General features: G+C 40.0%; 1 protein-coding gene across 1 annotated transcript in view; it reads right to left on the reverse strand.

The window, feature by feature from the left end:
* Positions 1–774: 774 nt before the first annotated feature.
* Positions 775–19,273, reverse strand: part of LOC128233019 (ras-like protein family member 10B) — a 30,081-nt gene continuing 11,582 nt past the window's right edge. Inside the window, exon 2 of the mRNA XM_052946871.1 lies at positions 775–2,754. Coding sequence (XP_052802831.1) covers positions 1,126–1,779 — 654 coding nt within the window. The 5' untranslated portion in view covers positions 1,780–2,754 and the 3' untranslated portion in view covers positions 775–1,125. The remainder of the gene's footprint in view (positions 2,755–19,273) is intronic.

The following is a 19,273-nucleotide window of genomic DNA, read 5'->3' on the forward strand; positions in this document are numbered from 1 at the left end:
TCATACTCACGTTTGTTCATGTAAACATAGGGCACAGCTCCACCACGGAAGTGTCGACAGCTCTTTTTCTTTGCACCACCTTAAAGTGGTGGAGCTGGCGTTTAGAGGCCGTGGTATAGTGATGAGACTAAATATGTAGCAAGCTCACTTACGGATCCACCTCTTTCCCTTTAATCTTATATTAGATGTGGGATTAACTCGCAGGTTTAGTAACTAAAATAAATTATTTTATATAATATTAAAAAACGATTTCCGTTCAAGAACTTTTGTAACAAGTGACCTTTTAGGGAAGGTACTCGAGTTCACTGTTACTTAAGTAGAACAATAGAACAATGGTTAAACCTTAGTTAGGAATTACGTCAGATGATGAAACTTGACATGTATCAAGCTTGTTTGAAGACGTAACTTGTGATAACATTTGTGGTTTGAAAAACTCTTGTTGAGATCTGGTTTCATCGGATTTCGGCATATCTAGTTTTGTATACTATAACATATCTGAATGATCACTTTCTTTAGTCAGAACAAAGTGATCGATGCATTGAATGTAATAAAATCTTGCTATTTATTTCCCCCACTTATCAAAAAGGACTTTCAATCGATTTTTCAAAAATATTTATTCGCTCTCTATAATAAACGAGACCCAGTATGACAAATTTCAGAATTATTCGTGATGTGTTTGTCCCCGAAACCTACAATATGTTACTAATAGGACAATATATAAATAAATACACATATAGGCTACCGTTATACTTGAATTACAACGACCGTTTTAAAAAGAAAGAGAACTTGATAACATACTTATTGCATGTGTACACAGGGCATGTATTTTCATCATAGTATAATTTGAGAACGGAAAAACATATGCAATATATAATGTTGTTATTGTTCAATGAGTGTTATGTTTAAAAACTTAAAATGCAACTGTAATGTTTAAATTCAAAATGTTTCTTTTACTCGAATGACGGAAATTTCGTTGTAAGAGTTTGGGAAATATAGAACTTGCATATCAGCGATAACGAACTGGTGGTTTGACATAGATCCGAATGATGTATGGAGCCCATGTTGTGAACTCTTCCGCAGAGAAAGACTCATGGAAAGGACAGCAAAATGTCATTGCAATCAATATCACAAAATCACACATCTATTGTTTCTTAGAGCGTCTTGAACTCGTAATGATGTAGGTTTATGTCCGTAGTCAATGTAATCGATTGTTTTCATAAGTTCCTTGAATAGCAAGATGACGTGCCAATTATATTTGGCTGAGCATTCAATATATCCACATTTCCAATGTTTCTTAACCAAGCTCGCGACTTCTCGACGCGAAATGCCCCTGTCTTCGGACAAATCATATTTATTGCCCACCACAAATAGAGGTATATCGTGCATATCCCTACTTTCAAGAATCTGGTCCCGAAGATTTTTGATATAATGGAAGCTCTCTTCGGCCGTTATGTCATAAACAAGTATGTATGCAGATGCATTTCGCAGGCCATAACCGCGATAGTCTGTCCACTCATACAGGGAGTTCACAGGGAAATACGGAATGTATGGACAGTCGATGATCTTCAGCTCATAAAGGTGGTCATTGATGATGACAGATGGATAATAGATCTGTTTTTCGTCTGTCGGGTGGTATTCCTCCTCAAATGCATTGGAAACAAACTGACGGACGATGGATGATTTTCCAACACCAGGAGCCCCTAAAACGACCAAATTCACTCTTTGATAGTCCGAGTCCACTGTTAGGTGACTTGTCGTCATTTTCATGTACGCATTCATCTTGACACTGCAAGATGAATCAACTGTTCGGTGCTTATATCATATATGGTCGAAATCCTGATGAACTAATTCAGTGCCACTGCGTGCTCGACACCAATCTGGGATACATTGCACAAATCACAAAGATCTTATTGCATATAAAACGTTTTATTGGATCCGATAGACACTTCTTTCAATTTTCCCATATAGCATCCCCATGATCTGTATTCCCGTGTATATCGACAGTTTTTATTCGATTTGCAATCATTTTGTCAATATGTCACTCTCCCCTCCATTTTAATAAAGTCACTAAGTCGTGCCCACAAGGACCAATATTATCGCTCCGCTATATCCGAAGATCTCTAGTGGCACTTGTGAAAGTATCGAGCAGTTCTACCGGGGCGCTCCTTTTAATTTTCATATCGAATTCCCATTGGAGTTCCTAGATGGTGCGCACTTATATGAACATCACAAATACATCGGCTGCACACGTTATAATTATATACAACTCGAGAGAACCTATTACGGTTGGAACATAAGAAACACTATCTGGACGCGATGCTATATGAAAACGCCTTTATTCCGCTAATTCACAATTTATTACCTTGTGAAATATGGGTCCATTTTGAAAATAACTGTTATTTATATGAATCTCCCTCTTTCATTCTTGTCTACCGATTTGTTTTTATCTCGATAAACAGCTATAATTCGACAAAAGGGATGACATCAGGGTTAATTAGCTTACATCACAGATAGTATTCGCATATATTTCTGACAGCTTGATTTATCTTTCCAATACAAGACCAGCAAGTCCTTCGCTTGCATTTTGCGATATGGAATAAATCACGCTAGTTTGCAATGTTTCCTAGAATAAGTTAGGGCAGAGAAGTACATTAGGAGATGCAACGTTCGTCTTAATGTATTTGTGCTCCGTGTCACGGTGATCCAGAAATGCATCTCTTGTAATTCTCATTGGAGAAATTGGTGCAGACTTCCCTGAAAAGTAGAACATCTATATTGTATCTTTTTTGCGCATATTCAACGTTATATTCATATTTAAAATTATTCTTTGTTCTTCATTTTTCTCTGTACTTATCGCATAATTTTGTTACCGTTTACTTCTGAAAATAAACCTTATTAAAACACATATAAAGTTAAAACATCCGCAATGATTTTAATCCTGCCCTGAAATCTGAATACTAATATTATTGGTCTTTTTTGTACATCTTAATATATTGTTCAGCTGCCAAAACTTTATATGGAAGCTTCTCACTAAAAACATCTAGTTTCAACTGTTTATAAACTCTTGAGAAAGCCATGCAATAATATATATTTATGTATATTCTGTGTTTATCGAGTTATGTGGCTCTTGTAAGTTGTTTGTTTCATGTTTTCGTTGGTTGTGTCACTGTTAATTAAATAGAGAAAAAATATCAATCACAGGAGCCAACAATTAAACAAACACCCTGCTTGATGGCACATGGCTAAGGCCTAACAACATCCTGTTTGTTGGCACATGGCTAAGGCCTTACAACACCCTGCTTGATGGCACATGGCTAAGGCCTAACAAACTCTGCTTGATGGCACATAGCTAAGGCTTACAACACCCTGTTTGATGGCACATGGCTAAGGCGTACAAAAACCTGCTTGATGGCACATGGCTAAGGCCTTACAAAACTCTACTTGATGGCACATGACTAAGGCGTACAACACCCTGCTTGATGGCATATGGCTAGGACATACAACACCCTGCTTAATGGCACATGTTTAAGGCCTTACAACACTCTGCTTGATGCCACATGGCTAAGGCCGAACGAACACCCTTTTTGATGACACATGGCTAAGGCATACAACACCCTGCTTGATGACACATGGCTAAGGCATACAACACCCTGCTTAATGGCACGTGGTTAAGGCCTTACAACACTCTGCTTGATGGCACATGGCTATGGCCTTACAATACCCTGTTTGATGACACATGGCTTAGGCCAAACGAACACCCTGTTTGATGACACATGGCTAATGCCTTCCAACACCCTGTTTGATTGCACATGGCTTAGGCCAAACGAACACCCTGTTTGATGACACATGGCTAAGGCCTTACTACACCCTGTTTGATGACACATGGCTAATGCCTTACAACACCCTGTTTGATGGCATATGGCTTAGGCCTAACGAACACCCTGTTTGATGACATATTGCTAAGGCCTAACAAGCACCCTGTTTGATGGCACATGGCTTAGGCCTAACGAACACCCTGTTTGATGACACATGGCTAAGGCCTAACGAACACCCTGTTTGAAGACACATGGCTAATGCCTAACGAACACCCTGTTTGATGGCGCAGGGCTAAGGCCTAACGAACACCCTGTTTGATGGCGCATGGCTAAGGCCTAACGAACACCCTGTTTGAAGACACATGGCTAAGGCCTAATAAACACCCTGTTTGATGGCGCATGGCTAAGGCCTAACAAACACCCTGTTTGAAGACACATGGCTAAGGCCTAACGAACACCCTGTTTGATGGCGCATGGCTAAGGCCTAACGAACACCCTGTTTGATGACACATGGCTAAGGCCTAATAAACACCCTGTTTGATGGCGCATGACTAAGGCCTAACGAACACCCTGTTTGAAGACACATGGCTAAGGCCTCACAAACACCCTGTTTGATGGCGCATGGCTAAGGCTTAACGAACACCCTGTTTGAAAACACGTGGCTAAGGCCTAACGAACACCCTGTTTGAAGACACATGGCTAAGGCCTAACGAACACCCTGTTTGATGGCGCATGGCTAAGGCCTAACGAACACCCTGTTTGATGGCGCATGGCTAAGGCCTAACGAACACCCTGTTTGAAGACACATGGCTAAGGCCTAACGAACACCCTGTATGAAGACACATGGCTAAGGCCTAGCGAACACCCTGTTTGATGGCACATGGCTTAGGCCAAACGCCCACCCTGTTAGATGATTCATGGCTAAAGCTTACACACACCCTGTTGGATGACACATGGCTTAGGCCAAACGAGCACCCTGTTGGATGACACATGGCTAAGGCCTAACGAGCACCCTGTTTGATGACACATGGCTAAGGCCTAACGAACACCCTGTTTGATGGCACATGGCTTAGGCCAAACGAACACCCTGTTAGATGATACATGGCTAAGGCCTACAAACACCCTGTTGGATGACACATGACAAAGGCTTAACAAGCATCCTGTTTGATGGCACATGGCTAAGGCCTAACAATCCCCTGTTTGCATAAGTTAAACGCCCTACTTGATTGCACATGCCTTAGGCCTAAGTTAAACGCCCTACTTGATTGCAGATGGCTAAGGCCTAGCAAATGCAAAAATGCAGCATGACACAACAGGGTCATAGAGGACGCAAATGCAGCACGACACAACGGGGTCATAGAGGACGCAAATGCAGCACGACACAACGGGGTCATAGAGGACGCAAATGCAGCACGACACAACTGGGTCATAGAGGACGCAAATGCAGCACGACACAACGGGGTCATAGAGGATGCAAATGCAGCACGACACAACGGGGTCATAGAGGATGCAAATGCAGCACGACACAACTGGGTCATAGAGGACGCAAATGCAGCACGACACAACGGGGTCATAGAGGATGCAAATGGTGCATAGAGGACGCAAATGCTACACGACAACGAAAATGCAACACGACATACGGGTCATAAAGGTCGCGCTTGCAGCACGACATAATGGGGTTATAGAGGACGCAGATACAGCACGAAGAAACGGGGTCATAGGAGAAAAATGCAGCAATTGATATTTTGCTACCTCCATTGCACGATCACACAACATATTTTGAGATGAGGATGCCGGTAACATCATCATCAGCCAATCTTCATTTAAACCCTTAGAGAACCAAATATTAGTTTTGGGATTATTATTCGATACAACATATAAAATGGCATCTAGGCATTCAGTACTTTATGTCTTCATATAACGGTAATCTTGTCCTTTCAATATCAGCGGTTTCCACATCATGGTGTGTTGATTTAGACAAACGATCATGCTAATGGAGATAAAGCGAAGTTCACGAGGAAATAGGAAGCCTATAATTGGCGAACAAAGTGGAGTCGTGGGATGATGTAGATGACATATATAAGTAGGTAATTAATTTAACGACCTTTTTGAGTTATATGCTGTTTTCCATTACTGCTAATATTCATTCCATATATGCCATACAATTTTAGCAAGTCACTTAATTACTTGAATTGTTATATAACTTTACAAAGATAATATAAGGAACATCCTGGACACTTGTGAATATATTAGTTCGAAATGGAATTCAAAATACCCATATGAGCTTAACAACAACATCAGACGGTTACTTTATTAAGAAATGTATAGAAATAACATAATGAACTCAGTATGTCAGTGCCATGTTTATCCTCACCCCGTTTTTAAGGTCTTCCTCAGACCATTGTCATGGTCTCTTTCATTCCTATTGCCATGGTAATATTCATCACAATGGTCATGGTCATAATCATCCCGTTGCCACGGTCGCCCTCATCCCATTGTCACGGTCGTCATCATCCCATTGTCATGATTGTCCTCATCCCCTAGTCACGGTCGTCCTCAACTCATTGTCACCGTCATCATGCTATTGCCACGGTCATCCTCCCATTGTCACGGTCGTCATCATTCCATTGTCACGATCGTCCTCATCCCATTGTCACGGTCGTAGTCATCCCATTGTCACCGTCAACATCCCATTTTCATGGTCGTCCTCATCCCATTGTCACGATCATCCTCATCCCATTGCCACAGTCATCATCCCATTGTCACCGTCATCATCCCATTATCACCGTCATCATCCCATTGTCACGATCGTCCTCATCCCATTGTCACGGTCGTCCTTAACCCATTGTCACGGTCGTCGTCATCACATTTTTACGGTCGTCATCCAATTGTCACCTTCATCATCATTTCATTGTGACCGTCATCATCCCACTGTCACCGTCGTCATCCAACTGTCACCGTCATCATCCCACTGTCACCGTCGTCATCCCATTGCCACCGTCATCATCCCATTGTCACCTTCATCATCCCATTGTCACGTTCGTCTTTATCCTATTGGCACGGTCGTCCTCACCCTATTGCCGCCGTCATCATCATCCCCACTGTCAAGGTCGTCCTTATCATATTGCCACCGACATCATCATCCCCATTGTCAAGGTCGTCCTCATCCTATTTTCACGGTTGTTCTCATCCCATTGTCATCGTCCTCATCCCATTGTCACTGTCGTCATCCCAGTGTCATCGTCGTTATTCCATTCTCACTGTCGTCATCCCAATGTCATCGTCGTTATTCCATTCTCACGATCGTTATCCCAGTGTCATCGTCGTAATTCAATTGTCACGGTCGTTATCCCATTGTCACCGTCGTCCTCATCCCATTGTCACGGTTGTCCTCATCCCTTTGTCACCGTCCTCATCCAATTGTCACCGTCGTAATTCCATTGTCACCGTTGTTAATCCATTGTCACGGTCGTCCTAATCCCATTGTCACCGTCGTAATTCCATTGTCACGGTCGTCCTCATCCCATTGTCACAGTCGTCGTCATCCCATTGTCACGGCCGTTATCCCTTTATCACGGTTGACCTCATCCCTTTGTCACCGTCCCCATCCCATTGTCACGGTCGTCCTCATCCCATTGTCACGGTTGTCCTCATCCCTTTGTCACCGTCCCCATCCAATTGTCACCGTCGTAATTCCATTGTCACGGTCGTTATCCCATTGTCACGGTTGTCCTCATCCCATTGTCACGGTCGTTATCCTTTTGTCACGGATGTCCTCATCCCTTTGTCACCGTCCCCATCCCATTGTCACGGTCGTTATCCCATTGTCACGGTCGTTATCCCATTGTCACGATCATCATCCCATTGTCACGATCATCATCCCATTGTCACGGTCATCATCATCATCATCCCATTGTCATGGTCGTCCTCATCCCCTAGTCACGGTCGTCCTCATCCCCTAGTCACGGTCGTCCTCATCCCCATTGTCATGGTCGTCCTCATCCCCTAGTCACGGTCATCCTCATCCCCTAGTCACGGTCGTCCTCATCCCCTAGTCACGGTCGTCCTTATCCTCATTGTCATGGTCGTCCTCATCCCAATTGTCACGGTCGTCCTCATCCCCTAGTCACGGTCGTCATCATCCCATTGTCATGGTCGTCCTCATCCCCTAGTCACGGTCGTCCTCATCCCATTGTCATGGTCGTCCTCATCCCCTAGTCATGGTCGTCCTCATCCCCTAGTCACGGTCGTCCTCATCCCCATTGCCACGGTCGTCCTCATCCCATTGTCACCGTCATCATCCCATTGTCACGGTCGTCCTCATCCCATTGTCACGGTCGTCCTCATCCCATTGTCTAGGTCATCCTCATCCCATTGTCACGGTCGTCCTCATCCCATTGTCATGGTCGTCCTCATCCCATTGTCACGATCGTCCTCATCCCATTGTCACGGTCATCATCATCCCATGGTCACGGTCGTCCTCATCCCCTAGTCACGGTCGTCCTCATCCCATTGTCTAGGTCATCCTCATCCCATTGCCACGGTCGTCCTCATCCCATTGTCACGGTCGTCCTCATCCCATTGTCATGGTCGTCCTCATCCCATTGTCACGGTCGTCCTCATCCCATTGTCACGGTCATCATCATCCCATTGTCACCGTCATCATCCCATTATCACCGTCATCATCCCATTATCACCGTCATCATCCCATTGTCACCGTCATCATCCCATTGTCACCGTCCTCATCCCCAAGTCACGGTCGTCCTCGTCCCCTAGTCACGGTCATCCTCATCCCATTGTCACGGTCGTCATCATCCCATTGTCACGGTCGTCCTCATTCCCTAGTCACGGTCGTTCTCATCCCCATTGTCACCGTCATCATCCCATTGTCACGGTCGTCCTCATCCCCATTGTCTAGGTCATCCTCATCCCATTGTCACGGTCGTCCTCATCCCATTGTCACGGTCGTCCTCATCCCATTGTCACGGTCATCCTCATCCCATTGTCACGGTCGTTCTGATCCTATTGTCACGGTCGTTCTGATCCTATTGTCACGGTTGTCATTCCATTGTCACGGTCGTCATTCCATTGTCACGGTCGTCATTCTATTGTCAAGGTCATCCTCATCCCATTGTCACGGTCGTCCTTATCCCATTGTCACGGTCATCCTCATCCCATTGTCACGGTCGTTCTGATCCCATTGGCACGGTCGTCCTGATCCTATTGTCACGGTCGTCATTCCATTGTCACGGTCGTCCTCATCCCATTGGCACGGTCGTCCTGATCATATTGTCACGGTCGTCATTCTATTGTCACGGTCGTCCTCATCCCATTGGCATGGTGGTCCTGATCCCATTGTCACGGTCGTCCTGATCATATTGTCACGGTCGTCATTCCATTGTCACGTTCGTCCTCATCCTATTGTCACGGTCGTCCTCATCCTATTGCCACCGTCATCAGCATCCCCATTGTCACGATCATCTGATTGTCATCGTCGTCCTCATGACATTGTCGTGTTCATTCTCATCCCATTGTAGCCTTTATCTTTATCCCCATCGCCATTTTTATCCTCATTCCAAACCAGTTTGTATCACACTGCGTATCCTCTTGGGAACGTTTCAGTGAAGATCGTAAGGCTTAAGTTAGTGAATTTCCAGACGTCACCTCGTGTTTGGCGTAATGTGCGTTTCAATGAAAATATCGTTAATACATTTATCATATAGATTCTGCCACTCTTAAGCAACGTTAGGTTTACGACTAAGATATCCCATTAAAACTCTGAATGCTAAGTCAATGTACACTTTTCTAACCCTGTGAACATATTCGGAGTTTTTTAAGCTGTTCATAAGCATTTTAAAAAAGTGTTGAAAAATAAAGTATTACCCTTTTCAACAATATTTGTCATTGAGATTTATCATCATTTGCGTTTAGCTGCCTGCTCAAACATAAAATTATGTCGTATATGAAACATTCCCCGTAACATAGCAACGCCCTATTTTAAGTTTATTCCTGTATACATTTTCAAGAAATTATTGTTCAAAACAAATTAGGTTTACAGCTGAAATATCGTATTTCAAAAACGATACAATAAATGTCTGCACTTAATGAGGCCTGTGTGAAATTTGATTTATTGCTCTCCGTCATGAATTTGCCAGATCACAGCCACTTCAGCACTACTTTAGATGAAGAGGACGTTGGTCCCTGTTTGAATGTACAACTATTTAGATTTTATCTCGATGTAAATGAAATGCTCATTTCGAAGAAATTCCTGTGTAAATGTTGCCCATAATAGAAGGTCACCCAGTTACCCAACTCGGATCATCTTATATAAAATCTAGACACTGGTCCCAGGAGACCGGGTCCATTTTATCGATGAACATACTAGTATATGGTATTCTTTTTCACACAACTATTCAAATATTGGAAATATGAGGTTAAACATGATCAAATATGCGCAGCTATAAGGCGTAATTATGATATGTGTATATTTTACATATATCCGTGGACAAATTCAGAAAAAATACCGCTATGACTATGCGGCAATTTGGCAATAGTTTCACACATACGAACATTTTCATATGTACAAAGGGGGGGGGGAGGGGGTTAACGAATGGAATTGCCATACAGCAGTAGTTTCACACCCACGAACATTTTCGCATATACCAACAGCGTGACCGAGTCGGCTTAGAGATATTTAATTAAATAAGCACAGCGAATGACTTATAAGGCTTTACCAGAATCAACACCAACATCGTCCACAGGCATAGTTGTACAGCGCGTTTCAGATACTCTGGTGATCAGGTAAAACATGGCATAAAATACTCTCACACCTGACCGATATAAGTTGTAATCAATAAACTGATAGTGTAACATCAGCGATGTACCCTTTATCCCATAAATATGGGTAAAGCAGTCATTGTTTTTAATCATTGGAAAACATGCATTTTTATTTGTTTGCAAATGAATAACAAATATAAATCGTTTATTCGCAATTCAGCGAGGACGATGTCAACCTCATGGCTCTTGATCTAGACAAACGATCAGTCTAACGAAGACGAATGTTGCAGACGTACTTAAGACATTACTGATATCAGTTTAGTGCGGCTGAAAGTACAGTAAATGGTCGTTTGCGATCTGAACTCTGTAGCCTTGTTTGGCCTTAAAACAAATAAAACAATGGGAACTATAGGGGCGGCCCTAGGAGTCGAACAATTAACTGTGACTTGTGTACAGGTCCAGGTCAAACTGACCAACAACAACACCAGATGACTTACTCAAATATCAATCATATTTAAATATCGCGATAAATACATGTTGAAGTTACTTGAAACGGCCAGTGGAAACATAAAGTTCACTTGGGGCTGAATGAAACCATCTTCAAACTTATTTCAACTTTATCAACTGTTTGAACACTTGTTACATATCAAGCCACAACAAGAGAACATGTCTTAAAATATTAAAGGATTTATGGATACAGGATGAAACCAGGCCCCAATATCACACAAATATTCAAGTCAAATCTCATAGTCAGACTCAACTGTAGTTACTCTTTTTGTATAAGGCAATATACCTAGTTTGTCTTGATAACATGCGTATTAATATCAGTGTCAACATACTAAGCATACTAAATGGCCTAGGTTAATTTACAAATCAAGCATTTCTGTTCAGAAATTCTAAAAACATAGCATCGTTTAGATTTTTCAAGCATTATGACATTTGTAAATAGCCTTCCACAACAGTTCATGTCTCTATTACTTATATGCTTATATTACAGTTTGATTTCGATATATATCTCTTTTGCTTTCGTTTTTTTGATATCTTCTTGTATGTTCTTTAATTTAACTTACTTAATCCTTTCCCTTTTCCTTGAATTCATGCAATGCATCGTTGTAACGATACTGAATATATTGATATATGCTTAAAATATTTTGTGAAGAAACACTTTTATAACATGTTAATGACAATAAACATTTCTGTCTGTCTGTCAACTCTTTATAATACACACGTTACGAAACAATGCCAGTAGCTACATGTAACGTTAATAGTAAAGTTTAAACGTTGTTGGCTCGCTGATACTCTCATAAATCACTTTCCTTGTAAATCTTAGCGTGTACAATGTAAACATAAGTACTTGGATGACGTTCTGTACAAAAAGTAGCCCTCACTTACATGTACCCGTACAAGGGGTGTTTCGCAACGTGTCGAATATCTCGATATTGGCGTGTGTATCTTTGTTTGTTGTTTGGCACTTTTTAATTATCAAAAGGATTACTGCATAACTAATTGTTGTCGCCGCATGCATATTATTCACCGTTCAGTGACAGGTCATGTTTAATTATGTGCGAACAATCCGATAAAGGTTTGAAGGTCAAACGGTTGACGTCCTGTAAAACCCTACGTCTAATCTGAAATTCTGCTGTACAAAAATGTGTGATGAACTTGTTAGTTGTGAATAGTTCATGTATAAATTGTACTGTTTTCGAAAATACGGTAATATTAAATTATGACATGGCCGTTGTTGTCAATATTTATATACACTGTAATTTACTGTGAACGAAACTATTCTCAACCATTGTGTTTACAGGAATAGAAGTATCTTAAATAGATTCAAACACAAACGTAGTTATCTAGTAAATGGACGGTGAAAAAGATTAATTGTTTCACACCTTTTTTTAAATAGTTTCCATAAGTGTTTATCAGTCAACTGTTGTCATTCTTCAAATAAAAAAAATCAAATTATTGTGCAGAAAAATAAACATCAATCATTCATCGACAACGTTTATATTGCAGGACCTTTGATGTCGTTTAGTATTACCCTTGGGATGGGCTTCATTCGTTCAACCTGCTTTATCAGGTAATGCAGTTGTGCTCGTATTATGAGGCAGGTTTTGATAGATTCGCTATCTGACCAAACATTATTTGCTATAATAGTACTCTGGGTGGCGTAGGGTTCTCCTTTAGGCGGTTTTATTCACCCATATATAATTTCTCGGTTTAAAACTACACAAAACATATATAATATCTTAATAACATTTTTTTTATATGGCATTTTCAATAAATGCTCTTTTATCATTCAATCTATGCTTTTGTACTTTTACCGTCATCCACACAAGTTCGCCTTGTTCAACCCTATAAAATAGCATATGGATAGATGCACATACTAACAAAAATAAACACCTATTCACATCGGGTTTACGATTTGTTGTAAACGAATGCATGCATTTATAGATCATAAATATACACGTTTTAAATATTATTATCTAACAATTAAGTCAATAACATCGACATAGGAGCTGAAATTCTTAACAACGGTAACTATGGAAATGCTAGTACTTCATTTTGATGTTGTCACTTAAATAATTACAAAATAAAACTATTATTCAGAACATCGCTGTTCGCATCAATAGAAGTTAACATAAGACATAAATTCGAACAACAACGTCGTTATCTGGTAAATGAAAGGTTGAGTGATGAATTGCTTGCCATGGTTTCACATTTCCGTTAATCGTTATGTGTTATCTCTTTAAAGCAATGGTACTTTGTAAACGTCTATGGTTGATATATTATTATGTTTGTATACAGATGCATTACGTATGGCCTTTGGTGTGTATATTTAAGAAATAAATTATGAAGCTATGAAACTATGTACAGAGTAGTTCCTTTTCCCTTTCAGATACAAACACATCGATTGTCAGGACATTCAACGTTATATCTACTTAGATAGAATAAGCCATCAAAGTTGATTAAAGTGAGCACCGGTTAATTATATTACCTATCACCTCTATTTATTCCACTCACTGTAGAGGATCAATGTTGGTGATATTATTAACAAATTAATCCAAATTCTTTATAACCAAGTTAAAAAACTTGCATAAACTAGCTACATGTATTAAGCATATGAGGACAGCTAACGGGTTCATTTTGGATAGTTTGAAAAATGAAATATTTAAGAAAGGACATTCGAAACATGAATTGTTCTCACATAATAAAACAATGAATTTTATGTTAAAAATGCTCACAACTGTAAGTGCACGAGTACTTATGAAAATAATATCCTTTCTATTAGCAAACCTAAACCTAAAATGTACAAGACATGGAGTTAGCATTAAAGTCACCTGAGGTATTCTAAGCACAAGTATGACACATTATTATTTTGGAATCATTGTAAAGAGCTTGATATGTAGAGAAAGAATATGCAAAACAATATAAATAAAACAAACGTAAATAAGTCTAATCCTTTTTCTCGAAGGAAAGCTTTAAAGGTCAATACACGTCATATCTTAGTTCAAATTAAGAGCAGAAACACAAAAAGCAGGTCAATGTTAGTACTTATGTACCAGTCAATTGTACCCACGGCCCCTAGGTCCGAGGAATAGCGGGCACTTTCATTTCGATCCAGCCAAGCCCGGGTAAAATCCCCGTCCTGCGTGGACGAACTGCTGGTAAAATCCCCGCCAAATATCCCCGCACCCCAGGGACCCTAAGTTAGGCCCATTCCACGCGATTTTTGGCGCGAAGACAAAACCACCGCGTTCACCCGGAAGGTAAAAAACGGCCTACCCCCGGACCCGAGGGGGGGGGCGTGGTTACAAATGACTGGTGCATTAATGCAGGTCATTTATTTTACACTTAAGTAGTCAACAAGCAATACCCTTTCAATTGTTACAAAAAGAAATTATTGGGAAATTATTAGGTATCAACATTTAACTTTAAAACATATTGAATACCTTAGAATATTCGTTCCTCAGAAAAACACACACGGAAGCAAAACCGTCGCATCTGTCGCAACTTTGTTGACATAGACCTGATCGAGTCAATTTAACCATATTGCAAAGTTTTCATGCAGTCAATGACGACAGCAAACACATAGCATTTACATTCAACAATGACTTTGTAACAAGCAGATTTTACATACGATATCGAGTTGCCGTACGCCAATTGAGTCTTTGCCAAATGCATTTCACAACAGCCTTAAGGTTTATAATCTTTAAGATCTACTTTGCATGAAGTCAATATGTTTGGCAATTGATAAATGTATCCAGAGTGTGTTCTCAACGTCCATGCAATATATTTAGCAAAGCTTAAATATTTTTTGAAATCGCTGGCAGTGCTAATGTGCAACACTTAAAGCCTTACAAAATATTATGATCATTTGAAAGAGATCATTACACATCTGCGTCATGACTAGCCAAAATGATTTCTGTCTTAAAATTTATGTGAACAGCAAACAACCTTAATAACCATTTAATGAAATAAAGAACGATGGTGTTTTTTTTTAATTTTTAAATAAATTCATCAACGAAGTTCAAACAAGAAGAAGTCTAAACCTTGACCTAGGTAGAGACCGGGAAACCAACAATCAACCTACATTTTGCTCCATTAAATCGGACGAGCTCGATGAGGAGTTTATTCATATGCAAATACAAGACCAGACCCATAACTTAAACGTATTAAGAACTTTGACACTGGTAGCATTTTGCGAAATTTAGGACAACCTTACTTTAAACACATATGCATCGATGAGTATAAAAGTGGATACGAAAATACGAAAAATACTTTTACCGCGGCCTTGGTTATCAATCTTTCTTGCAGACCTTTGTCAGTGCTCAAGTCATTAATTGACATTTTCAGTTGTAAGTAACATATTTTCTAAAACGAATGATCTTCAGTTATAAGATATTAGACTTGGTTCAACTCCGATGAAATAAAGTAATGAAATAACCACTAATTGCATCCAAAACATATTGGCATTGCCGATAGTCAAATTACCACAAAAAGGGTTCTTTTTTTGTCTTGCTAGACTCTCCGATATAACGATCGTTTTTACACAAAGGTCAGCTGCGCATGATTGATGGATGCGAAAAATGTCATTGTACATTGACCATTTTTGTAATGTAACTATAGCTTGATTCTTTCATCAGCATGTTTTGGGTGCTTAAAATTATCTACTAAGTTTAATATATTTTGATACTTTACAACTATTTTTCTCCTGAGAATTGATTTTGTATTATTTTAGCTATACAACTTTTATAAAGTGTCATGTTGTTAACTCGTAAACCGGCCTTTTACCTACCATACATTACCATTCGAAACATGTACATATTGCATTGCATCATCAATTTCTGCTTATTGTTTGTGTGGTTGTCCATTATCTGTAATAATATGTTTGTTTGGCTGTCCCTTTCCTGTAGCAATACGTTTTGTTTGGTTGTCTCTTTTCTGTAGCAATACGTTTTGTTTGGTTGTCTATTTTCTGTAGCAAAATGTTTTGTTTGGTTGTCTCTTTTCTGTAGCAATACGTTTTGTTTGGTTGTCTCTTTTCTGTAGCAAAATGTTTTGTTTGGTTGTCTCTTTTCTGTAGCAATACGTTTTGTTTGGTTGTCTATTTTCTGTAGCAAAATGTTTTGTTTGGTTGTCTCTTTTCTGTAGCAATACGTTTTGTTTGGTTGTCTCTTTTCTGTAGCAAAATGTTTTGTTTGGTTGTCTCTTTTCTGTAGCAATACGTTTTGTTTGGTTGTCTCTTTTCTGTAGCAATACGTTTTGTTTGGTTGTCTCTTTTCTGTAGCAAAATGTTTTGTTTGATTGGCCCTTTCCAGTAGCGATATGTTTTGTTTGGTTGTCCCTTTTCTGTAATAATGTGGTTGTTTGATTGACTCCCTTTTCTGTAATAATTTATTTTGAATTATTGTACCGTTCATTTAGCAACGTCAGCCTGGATAAATTATGTATTTGTATATGTATTTTTAAAAACAGCTATACGGTTGTACTAAATGATGCCCATAAAGTCATTCTTTTTTCATGTAGAACTTTTATCATAAAACAAGTCTTTTATCCACAGATATCAGAGTTCGACCCTACTTTAAATTATATAAAAACTTTCCTTGTTTCATCAACAAAACATGTTGGAAATGACTCGTGTAACAATCACGCATAATGCAGTTATTATTTCACGTATTATTGATTGTTATCTTTTTTGCTTTTCAGTGAAATATTAAGTTATTTCCACCGATATTATTTCACTACAGGGAAAATATTTGATATGCGGCTGATTATATAGTTGTATAGACTACTTGGCTCCCATATGTGGAGACGTACAAAGTAGGCCACACTTATATGTATCTGTACAAGTGGTATTTAGCAACCTGTCAAATTTCTTGAATATCTTGGTCCTTATTGATGCAATACCCCTTATTTGTATTGATAAAGTGTGTATTAATGTCAATGTCAACTCTATAATAAAACGTTACGAAACACTTTCTGTTGCTACCCGTATTTTGCAGCATGTCAATTTTCTCGCGTCAGGCACGTTATAATTGTCCAAGGATTATTGCATGTCTAAGTGTTGCCTCAGACAATGATTTAACGTACAGTGACAGGTCATGTTGGATAATGTGAGAATGGTTCGTTTAAGGTCACAGTGTTGACGTCCTGTAAAGGTGTACGCATAAACTGCATTTCTTCTGTAAAATGTTTATAATGAACACTAAGTAGCCAGTGACCGTTTATCATCAAATCTATCAACCAAACAAAACAGGGTTTTCAATTTGCAAATTGTGGAAATTACATTGTCAATGATTATTTACGGTGAACGAGCTCTTCTCAACCACTGTGTTAACATAAATAGAAGTACCAGAAGCAGATCCAAACAGAAAAGTAGTTATCCAGTAAATGGATCGGGAAAAAAACAACTGACTTTTACCTTTTTATAAGAGTTTCGATAATTGTTTATCTGTAAACCGTTGTCATTCTTCAAATAAAAAGTAATCAATTTATTGTGCAGAAAAGAACATCAATCATTCTTCGCCAACGTTTTATCTTAGAACCTTTGACCGCAAGAGCTTTTTTACTAATCACATCAATGTCATTCAGGATAACCACTGGGATATGCTTCATTCTTTCAGCCTGCCTTTTATCCGCAGATAATGCAGTTATGCTTGCATTATCTGACAGGTCTTGGTTAATGCGCGCCAATGATCTTACAAGGGTTACACGCAAGACAGACCCCAGTCACATAATTAACTTAGAATAAACCAAGTTTCCTACAAAAATTAACAACCCGTAATGTATTTAGTCAGTTTGAAAATCTGATATGGTTCCCCGTCAAACTCTATTTGGTAGAATAGCCAATGGACAGATGTACATACATACTTACAATGCAATAAGATCCTATTTTCCTCGGGTTTTCGATTGATTTGAAATGTGTACACATACTATAAATACATACAAACAATCATTAAATCAATAATATCGACATATGAACTGATAATGATAACAAAAAATCGGTAACTAGGGCATTGCTATTACTTTATTTCGATGCTGCCCGTCAATTATGACAACGTAATTGGCGTTTATTCATTAGAAATAAACTGTGAAGATATTAACCGAGGAGTTCCTTTGCTAAAAGGCCGCTTAATTCACAGACCCAATTCCTTTTCTAGGCCGCTAGGCCGCTTTCTTCAAAGACATAATTCCTTCTCTAGGCCTCTAGGCCGTTTACTTCATAGACTCAATTCCCTTTCTATGCCTCTAGGCCGCTTACTTCACAGACTCAATTCCATTTCTATGCCGCTAAGCCGCTTACTTCACAGACTCAATTCCCTTTCTATGCCGCTAGGCCGCTTACTTCACAGACTCAGTTCCCTTTCTATGCCTCTAGGCCGTTTACTTCACAGACTCAATTCCCTTTCTATGCCGCTAGGCCGCTTACTTCACAGACCCAATTCCTTTTCTATGCCTCTAGGCCATTAACTTCACAGACTCAATTCCCTTTCTATGCCGCTAGGCCACTTACTTCACAGACTCAATTCCCTTTCTATGCCGCTAGGCCGCTTAATTCACAGACTCAATTGCCTTTCTATGCCTCTAGGCCGCTTACTTCACAGACTCAATTTCCTTTCTATGCCTCTAAGCCGCTTACTTCACAGACTCAATTCCCTTTCTATACCGCTAGGCCGCTTACTTCACAGAGTCAATTCCCTTTCTATGCCTCTAGGCCGCTTACTTCACAGACTCAATTCCCTTTCTATGCCGCTAGGCCGCTTACTTCACAGACTCAGTTCCCTTTCTATGCCTCTAGGCCGTTTACTTCACAGACTCAATTCCCTTTCTATGCCTCTAGGCCGCTTACTTCACAGACTCAATTCCCTTTCTGTGCCTCTAGGCCGCTTACTTCACAGACCCAATTCCCTTTCTATGCCTCTAGGCCGCTTACTTCACAGACCCAACTCCCTTTCTATGCCTCTAGGCCGCTTACTTCACAGACTCAATTCCCTTTCTATGCCGCTAGGCCGCTTACTTCACAGACTCAGTTCCCTTTCTATGCCTCTAGGCCGTTTACTTCACAGACTCAATTCCCTTTCTATGCCGCTAGGCCGCTTACTTCACAGACTCAATTCCCTTTCTGTGCCTCTATGCCGCTAACTTCACAGACCCAATTCCCTTTCTATGCCTCTAGGACG

The sequence above is a fragment of the Mya arenaria genome, chromosome 4 (assembly GCF_026914265.1).
Source record: "Mya arenaria isolate MELC-2E11 chromosome 4, ASM2691426v1".
NCBI classification, from domain to species: domain Eukaryota; kingdom Metazoa; phylum Mollusca; class Bivalvia; order Myida; family Myidae; genus Mya; species Mya arenaria.